This window comes from Prosopis cineraria, unplaced genomic scaffold (genome assembly GCF_029017545.1).
Source record: "Prosopis cineraria cultivar Desert tree isolate PC_DT_omini unplaced genomic scaffold, ASM2901754v1 PC4, whole genome shotgun sequence".
NCBI lineage: Eukaryota > Viridiplantae > Streptophyta > Magnoliopsida > Fabales > Fabaceae > Prosopis > Prosopis cineraria.
Genome location: NW_026555335.1, coordinates 5,106,004 through 5,124,517, shown reverse-complemented (window position 1 = coordinate 5,124,517; position 18,514 = coordinate 5,106,004). Strand labels below are relative to the sequence as shown.

Below are 18,514 nucleotides of genomic sequence, written 5' to 3'. Positions count from 1 at the left end.
AATAATAAATTTACTATGAGGATAAAAAAAACACATTTGATTGATTTTACGAATGAGCTATATTTCAAAATATTCAAAAAATTCATCCATAATTTATGCAAGCTGTATTTTTTGATGTTATTGAGCTAGTTTTCTCTAAAATATTTAACTTGTTATTTTTTAAAAAATGTTTGTTAGTAGATATTACACACTATTTATAAAATATCTGAATAGTTAATTTATAAAAAATATAATATTAAATTTGGATCATTAGTACTTCATCCGTGTCAAATTATAAGATACTCTTGAAAATATTTGCCATCTTAAAATGTAAGACACTTTAAAAAAATAAAGTTTCATTAAATAGGTTTATTTCAATATTATCCTTTCTTTGTCTTTGTTTAATACTAATTAGGTATGGATTTAAAGTCATCAAACGAAGGGTATTTTTGAATGTTTATATTTTTTTTAAAAAAATAAGATTGTTAAGTGTATTTAATAAGGGTTATTAGCAAATGAGATTTTATCTAAAAATATCTTATAATTTAAAATAGAGGAAGTATTAAATTTAGACCGTTGAGATTGGCAATTAATTTTATTAAAACTTTTTATAATTTTTAAATAAAAATAAAAAATAAAATATTAAATTTCAACTATCTAAGTTGAATCTAACGGTAATGGAGCCTCTTCAGAGGTAGGGTAAAGCCGAATCCTTTAACATCATAGCAGGGTTTCAAGATTGATAACAGGACTTAATTACGCTGAAAAGCAAGGATTAATTTACTACTCCCTTTCTACCAAATGATATGGTACTTTTAAAAAAAAAAAATTCATCATAAAATATAAAATATTTAAAATAAATTAAAATTTTATTAAATATATTATTTTTAATTTTTTTATAATTAATATTCGTTCTTTTTTTTTTAATGTATTAAATAATAAACATTTTTAAAAATTTATATTTTATTTTAAAAAATAAAATTATTAAATATATTTAATAAAATTTATTGGTATATAATATTTATTGAAAAGTGTGTTATAATTTGTTAAAAAAAAAAAAAGAGAAAAGGGTTACCTCAGGATAGGCTGCCGCTGCTCGCATCACAACGATATTGAATTCAAAGTCAAAGCAGTCGGCAAACGGGTCAACGGGAAATAATTAATTTGAGTCCACCCTATCTAATTGGAAACACCAAACAAGCATGGGGGAGAGAGACTTGCTATTACCGCCATACCGGTAAAATATTAAATTTAAAAATAAAAAAAACATTTATAATTATTCAAGAGGAAATATAAATAGAGAGAGAGGACATGACTGGGGACAACAAGATGTAGGGAAATTCCTGCATGAAACAGGGTACTACCACATTGGTATTCTAAATAGCTTAGAATATGACAACATTTGCAAAATTTTAATTGAAGTAATAATGCTGTCTTATTAGGCAAAATGAACATATGTTAACATATATAATCAATTTTAAGATTAAAAAAATGGATGAAAGTTAATTTTCATTAAAATTAAACACGTTTGGTTGAAGAATATGTCAAACTTAAACTCGCAACAAACTAATCCATGCATTGACGTACTAGCTCTTTTTTTTTTTTATAACCTTTCAATCGTATTTTAAAAAAAATTGCTTTTTCATGCGCTTGAGAGTGGGAAGGAATTCTTTTTTAAAAAAAAATACATGTACGGTAGTAAGACATTTGAAAATAAGTTGATCTATTATCTTTGGTTTTATACTCCAAATCCAATATATTCCTAGGTCATGATTATCTTCCCCTACTCATCATATAATTCATTACAAAATTTATATTCCTTTCGTTGTTTTTTCTTTTATTTTTGTGATAGTCTTGCCATGATTTTTCTTTTATTTTTGTGATAATCTGGCCATTTCATCATGGAGTGTTATAGAGCTCATTATGCTATTGATTTTTCCATTTCAAAATTTATCTTTAAGTTTTGGAGTGTAATCTCAACCTTTTACTATGTTTGTTTGTAATGGAGTATAGATCTATTTTGGATTGTATTAATGTATTTTAAATTTGTTGTGCTTTTTAATGATTTAAAATGGCTTTTATTTTTATTTGGATAATTTTTTTAGGGAGAAAGTATGATTTGTTTACTGCAAAATAATAATAAAAAGAAGTGAATTCATAATTTTTAAAATTAAAAATAATATAGAAAAATATGTTTTGCTAGTAAGTTAGCCCACTATGAATTGTGTAGGTTGGTAGAAATATAACTTGTTGGGATATGGATTATGTTAGCCCTCCCTGCCAAGTCCACAACTCGCTACAATCCCACTTGCAATTAGCTGGTTTGCTCATATTATCAACTCTATATGATCTATCTAATAAAAATTTACTAGTTTAATCGAATCAAATTTTATATACAATTATTTTCAATAACATTTGTTTGAAATAGAATGCCTCTCTGATTTTGTTACCTGTCTTTAAATTAACTATATTTTTTTATATTTATTTTTGTTTAACAAAGTATTTTATCATAAAATAAATATAAAGTTATTTATTCAATAAAAAACTTTTAAAAATAATAATAATTACATCTAGAAATATTAAAATACTTTATATGTTTTAATATTTAATTCTTTAAGGAATGGAGTATTACATAAAATTAAATGAATTTAAAATTACACGTTAATAATTATATAATGTGTTAGATGCATGCAAGAATTTTTGATAAGATGAGATAGAAGAGTACAAAGATGACAGGGGAGAAGGGAGAGACAAAACAATATAGCCACATCATAACGAGTAGTGATGATGTAGTGGGTCAGGCCAAAAAAAATTGATCATGTAGTGGGAGGCCACTAGCATCATGTTACACATAAATTGTAGGTATGGAAGTTGCATTTCCTTCACACCTCAATTCTCGCACACGGCACACCAATTAGTCAAATTTATTTTAGAATATGTTTAGTTGGAGGGAGGGGAGGGGAGGGGAAGTGAGGGGGAGGGAATTTTTTTCCTCCTTCCTAACCAAATATACCCTTAAGTTTTAACCTTCACACTGACTTTTACTCTTTTATCAATGGGTTGGTGTAAATTTACTCTTAAATCTTTTCATCAGGTGTAATTGATATTTTGAAGTTTTAAAAAATATAATGTTCTCCTTGTATTTTTAAAATCAATATAATGCTACTTAATTTTAATAGATTTAAGTGTTTGATCGTTTGTTGATCTCGTTGATATTTGGTGGCATGTTCATGTATCATCCACCTCATTTTGGCAAGCTATATGACATATTGTAATAATTAAAAACTAAAAGAAGAAGAAGAAACAGACATGTTCGACTTATCTTCCTCGTTAGTCTCTTGCTCTTCTTCCTTGTTCAACATATAACAGAAATGTAGCTACAACTCACAACATCCAAATCCAAAAAGAAAAGTCAACAACAAATGATCCATAGCAACATGAATCAAACAACAAGAAAAGAAACAACACTCAAAATCAGCCCAAAACACTAGAACGAGTAGTATCAAACGCGCCAAATTAAAAGGAGAAAAAACGTAATCGTAACAATAGATGAGGCATCCAGATAAATTATCACTGTCACAGAAAATTCAATCACATGAAAAGTACATACCTAGTAGCACATAAAGCAAAGAGAAGGAAAAAGTACATTGTTCCCCAATAAAGTTCATATGGGTGATCCCAAAATTCCATAATTTACGTTAGAAAAACCAAAATCAAATCGATGAATGACTACATCGACACAAACAAGCAAATAATCAGTACCATGTTTAAAAGACACGGAGCTGCAACTTTGATGTCCTTCAAAGACTCAATGAGAGGTAAATTTATACTTTAACCATTTATCAAAAGATTTTTTCTTTTTCTTTTAATATAACTTTTAGTTGAACAAAAATTAAAGGTTATTTAGGACTCTACAAAAGTCCTTCAATTCTATAGAATGAAGTCTAACTTGGACAAATCCAATCTAATCCAATTTATGCAAAAATTGACTCAAATGACTAAAAAGATCAACTGAACTTCATATTCAAGTTGAACTTGATGAGGACTAGGTTTTTGGATCATTTGGCATGGTTTGGTCTAATCCGATAAAATTATTTTAATATAATTATAGTTATTTTTAATATAATTATAATTATAATGTGAATCTTGAGTGTTGAGTTGAACATGGCATTTTCTCACTTCCTCTTCTAATTTTCTTAGTATTTTCTCATTCACTCTTTAGCCTCCGTCTTCACACCGCAAGATGCGAAAAGCCAATAACCAGCAATCCAGCCCTAGCTAGCCTCCCTCGTGCCCTCAATCGAAACGAGTTCTCACCTCTACCGATCAAGATTTCTTCATTGTCCGCCAAGCTGCTCCTTCACCGTCTGAAGGAGTTGTCGTCTTTTTTTATTCTTGTTTGTGTTCTTCATTGATTTGAGTTCGCATGCGCCATGCTGGCCAGATTAGCTTCCTTCTAAAACCTTTCTTCAAAGCCCACAATAAGAAAGCATAAACCTGTTAGGGGTGAAGCAACAACTTTTCGATAAACGGAAATGGGTCTAGCATTTCTTTTCCTTTCATTGTTCCCATTTATTTTTACTCTACGTCCCTGGCTTGTTTCCTTAGAGAGTACTTAACCACTTACGGAATTATATAGGCTGGGGGAAAGTGGTTTAATAAGTCTCATAAGTATTTAATGTTTTGTGATCAATTTTACATGAATATAAATATTTTTGTCATCTTAGTTGAATGTATTATGTTAAAATAAATTGTTACTTTTTTAAAAGAAGGGAGAAAACAAAGTGAAGTGTTGGACTGCTGAGAGACAAGTTTCTTAATCATGTGAACCAAGTCCATTTCCATTCAACTTAGCTTGAATCAAATTAGATTACGAGTTGACTAATTCAATTCTTTTTATAAAAGAGACCATCTTATTTTTATATTTAGTCAAATTTTTATGTTTTTCTTTTTTCCATTTGTCCAAAGAAAGTTCATGTTTCTTTCAAAACCGAAACCATCTAAGTATAACCATCAGGTAAGAAAAAAAACCATCTAATTACCACTATCTTTACCAATACAATAATTAACGTGCTGGTTTTAAAATTTTATAAATTTCAGTAGTTATGGTGTATTTGCTAAGTTAGTCCTTCAAGTTCAAAATCCTTTTTTCATACATGTGAACAAAATAATTTTTATCATTTATATTATGAATAACACTGGTATCTAAATGAAATGAAATACATTGTAAATTTGGCTGGATAAAGATTAATTCATATGCACTGAATATATAACATACTTCTTTGGAAATTAATTAGAGTTAAATAATAACATATATGTATTCCGTGTGGAAAGTAATTTAATATAACACCAATAAAATGCAAGTAATTGAGCTTCATTTTATTACTTCACATTATTTTTTTATACTTACCACTCATCACCTGCACAACGCATGGGCATGGGGATAACGCTGGTTTTTATTTAAAATGTCGAAAACATGTGCAATCATGTCAGAAAAATAGTAAGTCATTTTCATTACCGGCAATACTCAATTTTGATACGACAGCATTGAATATCATATACCTTATAAAAAATAATTTTAGTAGTTATTAATATTGATATCATAAATAAAGTAAAAATTATTGAAATCATAAATTATACATTCTCGAATACTGTTTTTTCAAAAAATATAAAAATATTTTTAAAAATATATAATTGCATTTGCTCATACTATTTTTAAACTAGTCCATCATCGGTTTTCCAAACTGGAACTATTTATTTCGGCAACTAAATTTCATTGCTTTTCACGAGAAAAATAAATAACAAAAAACAAGTATAATTTCCATAATTTTATCGTTAATCTTCTAATGAAAATATAACGGGTGTTACTTATGCACGTAAATAAATAAACAAGCTCTACAACTCAACTGTTTTATTTCAAACTTATTTTAATATGATAAATTTGAGGTCTAACTGTTTTTTAATGGACAACCAGATAAATAGTTTTTTTAAAAATCATAATTTTTTATTTAAAATTAAATTAATTTAACATAGGATAGAATTATTTGAATATATTTCTACAAAATCATAATTTTAACTTTTAAATTTGATTAGCTTGTTCATTCAAACATAAAAGGCGGCATGCCCTTTTGTGACCTCAAAGGCGGTATGGTTTAACTTTTAAAGACAGTGGTGACCGACGACAGATCAGAATTCGGTCAAAGGAAAAACGGCGCCGTGTGAATTGCGTTGCAGGGCAACATAAACGCTGCTGTTTGTAGTTACCCACAAATTTATTGCCTTCTTCACACAAAACCATTCCCTTTCTCTACGTTTCATTTATTATAAAATTAAATTGAATGCGGGACCATGCATATTGCTTGTAGTTTGAGCTTTGAGGGATAATCGTGTGTCATATCTCATGGGAATTACTTCCCCTTCTCATCCCAAAAATTAGCATCATCCTTGAAATAAAATTTAGACAATTTAAATTTTAATCTAAATAATCTAGATTTAAAATATTATTTTTTATTGTTTTTAATTTGATTTAAATTTAATTTAAAGGGTCTAATTTAATATTAAAATTTTTATAATTGATATATATTGATTATTCAGATATACTCTGCACAGTTTAGGACCATGTAGAATACATTTGAATAATCAATATACATTAATTATAAAAATTTTAATATTAAATTGGATCCTCTAAATTAAATCTTGATTATATTAAAAATAAAAAATTTATTAAAATTATTTTATAATTTTTATAAATTTTTTTAATAAATATAATATATAATAATTTTTTATTCAAATTTAATGTGGATCATCTAAATTAAAATTTAGATAGTCTATATCTCACCTAAAAAATGAGTAGATGGTGCTCATCTTTGAGATAAGCGTGAAAATTGAACCCACATCTCATCAAGGCAGAATTGGGTCATTTAGCATTTGAGCTAATGTTAACTTGGATCAAGCTTCATTTAATTATAAAAAGCTCATATAGTAATTTAGTATAAAATAATTTAAATCTTGAGGAATTAATTAATACTATATACTCCTTCTGTTAAAAAATTTAAGATATTTTTAATTGAATCTCACTCCCAATAAAGTAGTTATCCACTTTCAAACTAATCCTATCTTTTTATATTTACCTCTATTAAATACTCTACAATAAATATAAAATTATTATCAATAAGGACACTTTTAAAAAAAAGTAATGATTACATCTCGAAAGATTAAAAATATCTTATATTTTTAATATTCAACTCCTCAAAAAATGTCTTATATTTTTTAACAGAGAGAGTAATATATTCTCTCTACTTAAAAATATAAAGCATTTTTAATTGAGTGTGGGAACCTAGTTTCTATGATTAGTAAGGGGACAAGCACCATGATGCTCATCATTTGTTATAAGATTTGGACTATATAAATTTAATTTAGTTGGTCTAGATCAAAAACTTTTATTTAGTTTCATGTTATATTTATTAAATTTTTAAATTTATCAATACTTCTACTAAAGCCGTTGATTACTAATTTGAATAGCATAGATTTAATTTAGATGGATTAAGAATATCAAAAAATTTATATTTTTTATGAATAGACTATTTATATATGCTCTGAATAGTTTAAATTTTTTTTAAAAAAATTAAATTTAAATTTTATAAATATAATATTAAAAATAAAAATAATTTCCTAAAGGAAATTTCTAAAAGAATATTTTTGTTAAAAAAATTATAAGTTAAAGATGTTGAGGTTAAATTATTCAATGTAAATTTGGATAGTTGATTTATAAAAATTATAAAAAATTAATATTAAATTTTGATAATCTAAATTAAATCTAAACTTTTCATAAAAATGGTAAAAAATTATGAAGAAAATTTAATAAATTTTTTTATAATTTTTATAAAATTTTATTTTAATAAATTTAAAATAAAATAAAAGGAGACTATTTGATTTAATCTGAATGTTCTAGATACCATCAAGAGTGATAAACACTAGAACTGAATTCGTGAGTGGGTAGAGGATTCTTACCTCTTTTATCTCATCCTCTTCTATTCTTTTTCTCTTTTAACAATTAGTTCGAGATTTGGACTGTGCAAAATCCATTTCTTACAAAACTATTATTTAATTGCTAAATTATATGAAATAATAAATAATTCATCTTTTAAGCAGGTGGTCAACTATTCGAATCCGGGCCTTGTATCTATTCCAGTTTAATTACAAAAGGTGCGTCAATATCTTGGGACCCCTTTGTGTGAATCCTCAAAACAAATGAGGCTAGAGAAAACGTGGAAGGAAGTGAAGAAATGAAGTAACACCGGCTGGAGGGTCATGTTCATTGATTTTGGCATTTGCTTCATCTCTCATTTCTCACCTTAACATCAATGATTTACAAGCCTGATCCAATCAAACAATTAGAGCTTTGACCAAAGTCGTGGACTCAAAAAAATATTTTCACAATTGAGTTAGATTAAATTAAAGTTGACCTATTGTTGAGTGAGAAACTGAAGTTGAACCAAAAAACAAAACAATTTTAAACATAATATAAAAATATTTAAAAAATTTAAAAGTTAAATCATCCTAAAAACTAACTTTATTTTTAAACAATTCATATGTATAAAATATATTTTAAGACCATATTTTGTAACGATATTAACAATTATAAATATAAATATAGATATATTTGAGTATATATATATATATTTATATTTAATTTAATTAATATTTATTTATATTTGATAAGTTATAAAATTATAATTTATAGTGTTATTAATTCACATTTATTTTATTAGCATATTATAAAATTTTTTTTCATATATTCTTTTTATATAAACATTTAATATTATTTTTATTTAATTATTATATTATTAATTTGATCATTGATCTAAATTGGTTCGACCATGCAAATCTAAAATTGTACGTCCCAAGTCCAATGAAGCCCCGACGACGGTCGCCATTCACCTCATCTCCTTTGACATTCACTTCTTCTCTCAATTTCAATGCCCCCCTCCATTCTATACTCACGAGTCAAGCCCAGCCATTTCCCCATCAAAAATTCAAACCGTACTTGACAATTCCTTCCCTATCAACCTACGCGCAAACAAAATTATTATTATATACGCCTTTAAAAAGTTTGTTAATCTTAATAATCATCATTATGATTATATATTATAAAATATATCTAGCATGGGATGACCAGTAACTTACTTTTTTTTTTTTATTTTTTTATACTTGTAGAGGTTATTATATGGAACCCACAATAGTGAAAAGACTTTATAGTGACCTATCCCTTTACTGTTGTATATTAGTCATCTTCTAAAAGTATAATTTAATCTAACTTTTAAATTTTAGTTGAAGGTTATATTTAAAATTTTACTTACTTTTATTATAAAAATATTAATAATATTGATAAAAATAATTTATAAATAAAATTAAAGTGAGTATATTGTAAAATATCTCATCCAATGTAGATATGTGGTGGGATGCACATTAGCTTATTTTTTTCAAAATATTTTATACTTTTAGATATTATTAGGGGGCGCTTGCAATAACGTAAGGTTTATAGTAAAAAAATAATAATAAATGTGAGACCCGTAATAAAAATATTATGTGCGAAATCCTATCCTTTGGTCCTTATAAATTTTATATGTATAAGATAATAATGTAAAAACTAGAAAGTGCTTGTCCCACCATAAATCTACAGTGGGATCAACGGTAATTTTTTTAAAGTTTCTAAATTTTGAAAGATCAATTATAGAGGGACGGTAAAAAAATTAAAATTAATTATACAGACAGAATTTAATAGTAAAATTATTTTTTAATTTAATTTCAAAATTTTCCTCATATTGGTTAAAAGAAGAATACAAGTAAGAAAGAATAGAATGTTATTTAAAATAAAATAAGTTATTATTTATATCTTTAATATGTACAAGCAGCATAAAATTTAAAATAAAATAAGTTTTTATTTAGATTTAATTTAAATAAGTAAAAAAATTTAATTCTAAGTAGACTCAGATAAATTATTTTTTATCTTTTAATTTTTATTTTATTTTTATATTTTAAATATTAAAATATCCTTTTTTCAAATTATATTTAAAATTTTAAAAATTACATGTCTTTGTGATTAATCCTTATTTTTTTCCTAATAAATGATGATTAAGAAAAGATATTATAAATTATAATTATAAATACTTCTTAAAAGTTGTTATTTTACTTATAACAAACAAGAAATCATATAAAATTTTTTCTTATATTTAAAAAGAAAGGGAGTATTTTCAATGAGGACTCGTATATCATGCTACAAAGGAGCCCTCGTATTATTCCTTAAAGTCATATTTGGTATCACTGAATTGACAAGTTAAAAATAAAATTAAAAGATGAAATTTTAATTTAAGCATGATTGGTATGCATAATTGGTATGCAGGAGTTGCAATTCTTAAAAATTTTAATTTCACCAAAAATGTTAAAATTTAATTTCATCATATTGATCATAGAATTGCTTTAATTTTTTTGAATTCATTTTGTGAACCCCATTACCCTCATCTTTTTTGTTCATTTATGATAAGGTAGGTCTTTTTAATTTTAAGAAAAAAGAGCAATTTGATTTTTTTTATTTTAAGTACATATGTAAATTAATATTATATTAAAATTTTATTTTTATATCAAATACACCTTTAACACTCAATTCTATTTTAAATTCAAATTCAATTTTAATTTTAATTTTATTAAAAATTCTCTCGTCATAACAAACGAGGACTAAATTTTACCTCTAATCTCATGACATTTTTAATGTACCGAACCTGATGACCCATGTTCTTAAATATTTACCGATCAATGTTGTCAAGCAATTATGCAAGGAAATTGCAACATGAAAAATAAACGAAGTCTGTAGCGATTGTCTCCTCTCTCAAAATACGCAACCCAACAACTCATGTTTCCAGAACACATCGACAACAGCAAGGTCTGAATAGTGAATACGCCGCGTAAGGAATACACTTGAATATTCAAGGAGCCTGGTTAAAACCCAGCGGGAATCATGGTGAAAGAAAAAGGAACCGGAGAAGAAAAGGAAAATCTTAACGCGGAGATATAAAAGGAAAGGGAGGCACGTGAAAAACAAGAATATTCCGCAGTTAAAAAGGAGATTCTCTTCCCACAGATTTTTACTCCACACGGGCAGTCCAATGCTCGCATTAAATACGGAGTCTCTGCCCCTCCCGTCCCCTCCATCCCCAACATCTCTCTTCTCTCCCTCTCACCGCGCTCTTCTGTTTCCTTCTTTTTCTGTCATATACGCGAAATCCCGCAAGCTTCACCTGTTCACCATCAATATGATATGATTTTCTCCCTCAATTGCTACGCGTAATTTCCTCTCCTGTGCTCTGCGACTCTGTTTCTTCATGTTCTCCATAAGCTTCTGAACGTCAAGACCGAGAAAATCGCTCTGGCCTCTCTCAGGTACATGTAGCTTCATATCTGTGCTTGCTTCTTTTTTTGGTCCCACTTCATTTGCTGCTTCTTGACGGTGGGTTGGATGGATATTTCGTCCTCAATTTGATGCCTCTGTCATGTTCTTCTTAATTATTCTCCCAAAGTTCCAAGGTTCCGGTTTTCTTTTTCAAGAATACGGATTCATTATGAAATACAAGGTTCAAAGATTTGTTGAATAGACAGTCTTTTCTGTTTGATTGATTCTTCGTGAAATGCCTCTCACAATTTGTAGTTTATTGTTATGCTTTTCAACTTCTGCGTTTAGTTAGCCTTCCTTCTTCGTTATCATTGAACTCCCAGAATCTGAATTTCAATTTGCATTTTTATGATGATATCCAGTCCTGTTTTACCATGTGAAGATATCTTCTGTAAGATTTATTTATTTTTTGTGTGTCTTGTATCCTCTGACTCTTCTCTCTAGTACAATTACAAGTGTGGTGATCCTATAGTCTATCGTTTTACTTTCTTTGTTCCTACGTTTCTTCTCTCTTCATTCTTCTTTATAAATTTCTTTGATTTACATAATGTAAGATTTACTTTCTTTGATCCTATAACATTATTATAAATTTCACCTTAATTTATTTTTTTTACACGAATTATTTATACATCTAACTTTATTTAATCATTTTTCACACAAAGACAATATTTCAGTCAGTTTCTTAATCTTATTTAAGTGTCGACAAGACGTGTGTAGTGAAATTTTAAAATTTTAAAGATTTAAATTAAAATTAAATTGGGTCAAGCTACCCGCTTAAATCTTCCATTTGATCTTTGTGGATTGTGGTTCCGTCATTCATTTTGAAATAATAATGATAATAATTTCTATTCCCCGCGAGTGGTTGTTTCCTTCATTGACTCAGCGGAAGACTTGCTGTGCCTCGTTTGGTCATTTCAGACCCTGTTGTGTGGTCCCCCAAGTTTGAAACCTCTCTTATTCTGATTCACTGTGGATAATATAGCTGCATGTCTTTTTCTTCTTGTTATTACGTCAATCCTTAACCTCAAAGCTGAATTCCATTCACATCTTTTTATGGTTTAACCCGTGCTTTGACTTTTCTCTCAAAGCCTACTTTCTTTTTTTATTATTTATCCATCTTCCCTTCTGTCGGATATTTCAGGTGAAGGCACGCAAGTGAAGAGAAACTTGGTGAGAAAAGCTAGGCAATCATGGCAGGAGATCAGCTTAAGGTTCTTAATGCACTTGATGTTGCAAAAACACAATGGTACCATTTCACAGCAATTGTGATTGCGGGGATGGGTTTCTTCACCGACGCCTATGATCTTTTCTGCATCTCTCTCGTGACCAAACTGATCGGTCGCCTCTATTACTTTGATCCAAACTCCAAAAGCCCTGGCTCACTTCCTTCCAACGTTTCTTCTGCCATCAATGGAGTGGCATTCTGTGGTACCCTTTCAGGCCAGCTCTTTTTCGGGTGGCTCGGAGACAAAATGGGAAGGAAACGAGTCTACGGGATGACTCTCATGCTCATGGTGATTTGTTCGATTGCCTCGGGCCTCTCTTTTGGTAAAGAACGAAAAGCTGTCATGGCCACACTTTGCTTCTTCCGTTTCTGGCTTGGATTCGGCATTGGTGGGGACTACCCTCTCTCGGCCACCATCATGTCTGAGTACGCCAACAAGAAGACTCGAGGGGCTTTCATTGCTGCGGTCTTTGCCATGCAAGGTTTTGGTATTTTAGCTGGGGGCATGGTTGCTATTATAGTTTCAGCGGCTTTCAAAGCTATATACCCTGCACCATCATATCGTGACAACCCATCTTTATCCACAGTCCCGCAAGCTGATTATGCCTGGAGGATAATTTTGATGTTCGGTGCCTTGCCTGCTGTGCTCACATACTATTGGCGGATGAAGATGCCCGAGACTGCCAGATACACTGCCTTGGTTGCCAAGAATGCCAAGCAGGCTGCTTCAGACATGTCAAAGGTGTTGCAGGTTCAGATTGAAGCTGAACAGGAGAAAATTGAGGAGTTTGAGAGACAGAGAGGGAATGATTTTGGGCTGTTCTCGAAAAAGTTCCTTCGCCGGCACGGCCTTCACTTGCTTGGAACCACCAGCACTTGGTTTCTTCTGGACATAGCGTTCTACAGCCAGAACCTGTTCCAGAAAGACATTTTCTCTGCCATAGGCTGGATTCCAGAAGCTAATACCATGAGTGCCTTGGAAGAAGTTTACAGAATTGGCAGAGCTCAGACTCTCATAGCTCTGTGCAGCACCGTCCCTGGCTACTGGTTCACAGTGGCTCTCATAGACAGGATTGGAAGGTTTGCCATCCAACTGATGGGCTTTTTCTTCATGACCGTGTTCATGTTTGCCCTGGCCATTCCTTACCATCACTGGACCTTGCGGAACAACAGGATTGGGTTTGTTGTGATGTACTCATTGACCTTCTTCTTCGCCAATTTCGGTCCAAATGCCACCACTTTCGTGGTTCCGGCCGAGATTTTCCCGGCGAGGCTAAGGTCAACCTGCCATGGCATCTCGGCGGCAGCCGGGAAGGCCGGGGCTATAGTAGGTACTTTTGGCTTTGTTTATGCCGCAAAGGAGTATGGGGTGAGGAAAACTCTAATAGCTTTAGGCGTGGTGAACCTCTTGGGGTTGCTGTTTACGTTCTTGGTGCCAGAAACTAAAGGAAGATCACTCGAAGACATGTCTGGGGAAGGCGAGGAAGAGGCTTCCACTACCACTGGTCCTGATGCTAGAACTGTTCCCTTCTAATTACTCAACAGTCCAGTTTCCTAGTATAACCATAGGTTCAATAGTATTTTGCTATTTTTATTATAGATTTCTGCCTTCACTTGCTGCTTGGGAGGAATAATCTGTTTTGATACTGCCCCATGTTGCTGTCTCTGATGCAAACCATCTTGAGATAAGTAGATACAGTTTGAGCTGTTTCAGTTCCTCGTCTTGCTCTTGCAAAGTTCAGGCCTTTAATATATATTTATAAAAGAAACGTTACAAAATTTACTGCGTTTTCTGTCGATTTTGTGCACATAGTTTCTGATAATGCATGATAAAATTGTTGAGCTTGCCGTGTGATTTCTGTATGAGGTTGTGAGGAATCTGAGGAAGGGGGGAAGAATGCGAGTCATTTCACAGTTGGCATGCCTTTGTTTCCAAATTGAGGTACACGTGTGAACGAGATATTTTTCAGCGGCGTTTAGTAAATTCAAGCATGTTTGTGTCCTAGAAGGGGTGGTTTTTTGGCCAAAAAAAAAAAAAAAAGAAGGGGTGGTTTGCTTTAGAGTAAAGTAAGAGGGGCCCTTTCATATTGAATTGTATTCCTACATTTTACAGGACTTGCTGTCACGGACAGTAATTACACATGCCAATCATTACAGCCGCGTTGATGGCCACCGTCAATTATTACCCCAAATTCATCAAATAATTGGCAATCTGAGACTCACGCAGGCAGGCATTAAGCAACGTGCAAGGGGCACAATGGGAGGCGAAACTTTATATTACTGGTGAAATGAAAAGTAGGAGAAAATGCAAATGAATTGAGCACTTGAAAAATAGTTTCGTTTTTTCTTTGGATTGAATGAAAAAGTTGGGGCATCTTCGGGTGAATTGGGTTCCATTAGATTTGGATGCGTGGGAGTCAAAATCAAGCAAATGGACCCCAACAGATTGTGACTCCCCACCCAAATGGGGGTCCAGTCCATCTTCGTGCTCATCACCCACGTGTTCATAAGTGTGATGTGCTAACGACTGCAATGATATCTGGATTATTTTGATTTTGACATGGATAGTGCATTGGGAACAATGCTTAAAATTTTTAACTTGTAATTATTTTAAAAATATTTTTTTAAAAATTCCAGTTTTATATATTTCAATTTTTTAATATTCTATTTATCAAAATAAAAATTTATAAAAAATTGTAATAATTTTTTTTATAATTTTTATTTTAAAAAATATAAAATAATGCTTTGAATCTGGACAATTTAAATCAAAATCTAGATAATCCAAATCCCATCATTTAATGAGCATGATGAACACTGAAGTTGAGTTCCTAAATGAGGAATGGGCTTTGCTGGAAAATATCTCACAATTTTCAATTTATATCCTACAAAATAAAATTAATTTTTTGTTGGTCTATAATTCAAAAGGTCGTAGGATCAAATTTTATTAACAATACAGGATCTGGATCTTATTAGTAGACGATTTATAAGTATATGTATAAGTGTTTTTTGAGTTCAGAAACATGCTTTGATCCTGATGAGTTTCTGAGATTAAACTTACCTAAACTTTTCTTTGTAAAGAAAATATATTCCTACCAAATAAAATTGATTATGTTTTCTTTTGACATACTGGCTCAAAAATTCAGAATGTATTATTGGGCTTGAGTGAAAGCAGCATAGTTAACTAAAGGCCGAAACTATAAGGCCAGTAGGCATTGGGCCTAAAAGACCCTGAACTGGGCTTGATTGCAATCTTATTTAACCATCAGGAATTGAGTGGGGTCAATGATGAAAAAGCTGCAAGTGACATGATTAAAAACTGTTCATCGTTTTCATTTACACTCCCTCCTCTCCCTGCTCCTGACCGACAACTTTTGTCATCCTCCTCCCTCGTCGTCGTCGTCGTCGTCGTCGTCGTCGTAATGTATCTTAAAAATATTTCATTAAAGATTTCAAAATATTTAATTTTATTAATTGAAATCATTCCAAAAAAGATCAAAATTGTAAATTTGTTCTCATTATCTACTTGTTTACCCTCACTCGCCAGTCTCCTCCCAGTTAAAAGAATCTTAAATAGTTATGGTAATATTTAAATATTTTTGACAAGATATTAAAATTAACAAACATAAATTATACTAAAAGAATAAAACACAAAGTAAAATAAATTATATTGACTAATTCATCTCTCATTTATATTCAATTCTTGATTCTTTAAATTTTTTGTATAAGCATATTTTGAAATATTATTTTAATCAAAATAGATATTTAAATTATTTTAGACTCTCGAATGTAGTATGGTTTATCTTGAGGTGCTTACCATTGGGAGCCGAAAAGGAAGGCGCAGAAGAGATTTAGGAAAACCTTGTGGGTCCATATTACACAGTACGAGAAGGGCATTTATATGAGTGATGTATCTGCCTTGATGAAAATGAATGTATTTAAGGAGGCAAGTAAATGAAAATGGCGACCTCGCACGCGACGCGACGCTTCCCATGAATCCATGAAATCTAACTTCAACGCCGTAGGTGACCATATAATCATGGCCATTGATCTGCACCATATCAACCTTCCAACATCAGCAGATAAATATACATAGATTCCTACACCAAAAAGTCCAAAACAATTACTCACTCCTTTCCTATATTTATTGTAGTTCATCATCTACTAGTTTTTCATATTCTTGTTTATAAGCCATTTTGTAAAATCTATGCAACAATTTTAATAGTGCTATTGATACGGGTATTGTTAAATAATTATTTGATCAAGATAATATCGGGGAGAGATGACAAAAAATTTCAAACTTTTATTCAAGGGAGGGAGTGATAAGCAACCAAATTACCAAAATTCAGAAAAGCTACGGGGCATTTTAGCTGGCAAGTGTCGAATAAGTGAAGGATAGAGAAGCAGAGAACATCCTTAACAACAAACGCTAGTCCTCATTTGGCTAAGTTAAGAGCAAGGGTGAGCAAAATCGGTCACATGCAGCAAGTCAATTCAATAAAAATTAAATAAACCGATCATTAGAAGGGCTTGATTTGATTTTATAAATTTAAAAATTAAATGGTTTGATTCAGGTTTTGATTTTTTCTTTGAAACCTTAACCAAACTTGAACCATATCTATTATATTTTTAAGTATATTTTTTATAATTAATATTAGATTATTAGTGTTCTTTTTTATATAAAAAAATTAACTTTAACTGAAGCTTAACCCAAACTCAAAATACTTTAATAGAATCATTAACCCCTTCCCTTCTCAATTTTGTTATTAGAGAGTCAAATCCATAGTGTACTTTTATCACTTCAAGAATTCCTTTCTTTTGATTTAAAATGAGTTATTTTTTATTATAATCTGCAAGATAATTTGTATTGAAATTTAACTAGTATTACTTTCAAATGCATATAAGACCTAGTATTTATTGATTATAAAATTTGAATATTTTTATTGTAGATATAATATTTATTTTCATTCATGAATGATAAAATTGAGAATGTAACTTGAAATTGAAATATAAAAGGAAAAAAAGAATAACAAATTATGCTTAACTTTGATATATGATTTTATATGTGAAAAAAAAATAAAAACTTAATCCACGTATAAGTCAAACTGAATCAACCTACCTAAAAATCAAACCAAACCAATTTCAATTAAAAATGGATCAAATGTCATTTTTTATGTAAATTGATTTGTTTGGTTTGGTTCATATTTTGATTAAAACTAAATTAAATCACACCTTTGATTGCTCTTAGTTAAGAGTAGGTATGGTCCGTTTGGAGGATGAAGAGCAATAAGTGAAGGCAATGTAAATGGCTGAAGCTGAACAGTTAACTTCATGCCACAAAGCCCCAAGGCTATTGGCTATCTTGAGATTTTTTTTTTTTTCCCGCTTCAAAGAGTACTTGAAATCCAACTAGAAAGGCAATCCAAAAAATATGGAGTACTCTTACTAGTCATGCTTGTAAGGGAAAAAAAAAAGTTTCTTTTATTGTTTAGAAGTCGTGCTATAAATTTTTCATCGCAAATTTACTATTTTTTTCATTAAATATTTGTAGGAGAATGTATATTATTAAAATATGTATATCTAATAAAAATAAAATTTATAAAATTATTAAATTTTAAAATACAATTAATAAATTTTAAAAATTTTTAATTTCAAATAAATATTTAAAGTGATTTCTAAATAAAAGTGAGGCATGAAATAAACCAGCAGGCAAGGAAGCAACTACATGACAGTATGACTGCGTTGGTGTTCTTTCTCAGATGCCGCGTCTACCCTCTCCCCTACCAGTCCACCACTAACTATTTGACAACTTCATTAAAATCTTTGTCACTATGCCCTTATTTATTTTGACAACTTTAAATAGAACA

General features: G+C 30.1%; 1 protein-coding gene across 1 annotated transcript; it reads left to right on the top strand.

Moving 5' to 3' along the window:
* Window positions 1–11,176: 11,176 nt before the first annotated feature.
* On the top strand, window positions 11,177–14,447 carry LOC129309298 (low affinity inorganic phosphate transporter 1-like). The gene is made up of 2 exons (XM_054950814.1): window positions 11,177–11,415; window positions 12,567–14,447. Exon 2 carries the CDS (start codon window positions 12,616–12,618, stop codon window positions 14,182–14,184), a length of 1,569 nt encoding a protein of 522 aa, XP_054806789.1. The 5' UTR covers window positions 11,177–11,415; window positions 12,567–12,615; the 3' UTR covers window positions 14,185–14,447.
* The last annotated feature ends 4,067 nt before the right edge of the window (window positions 14,448–18,514 follow it).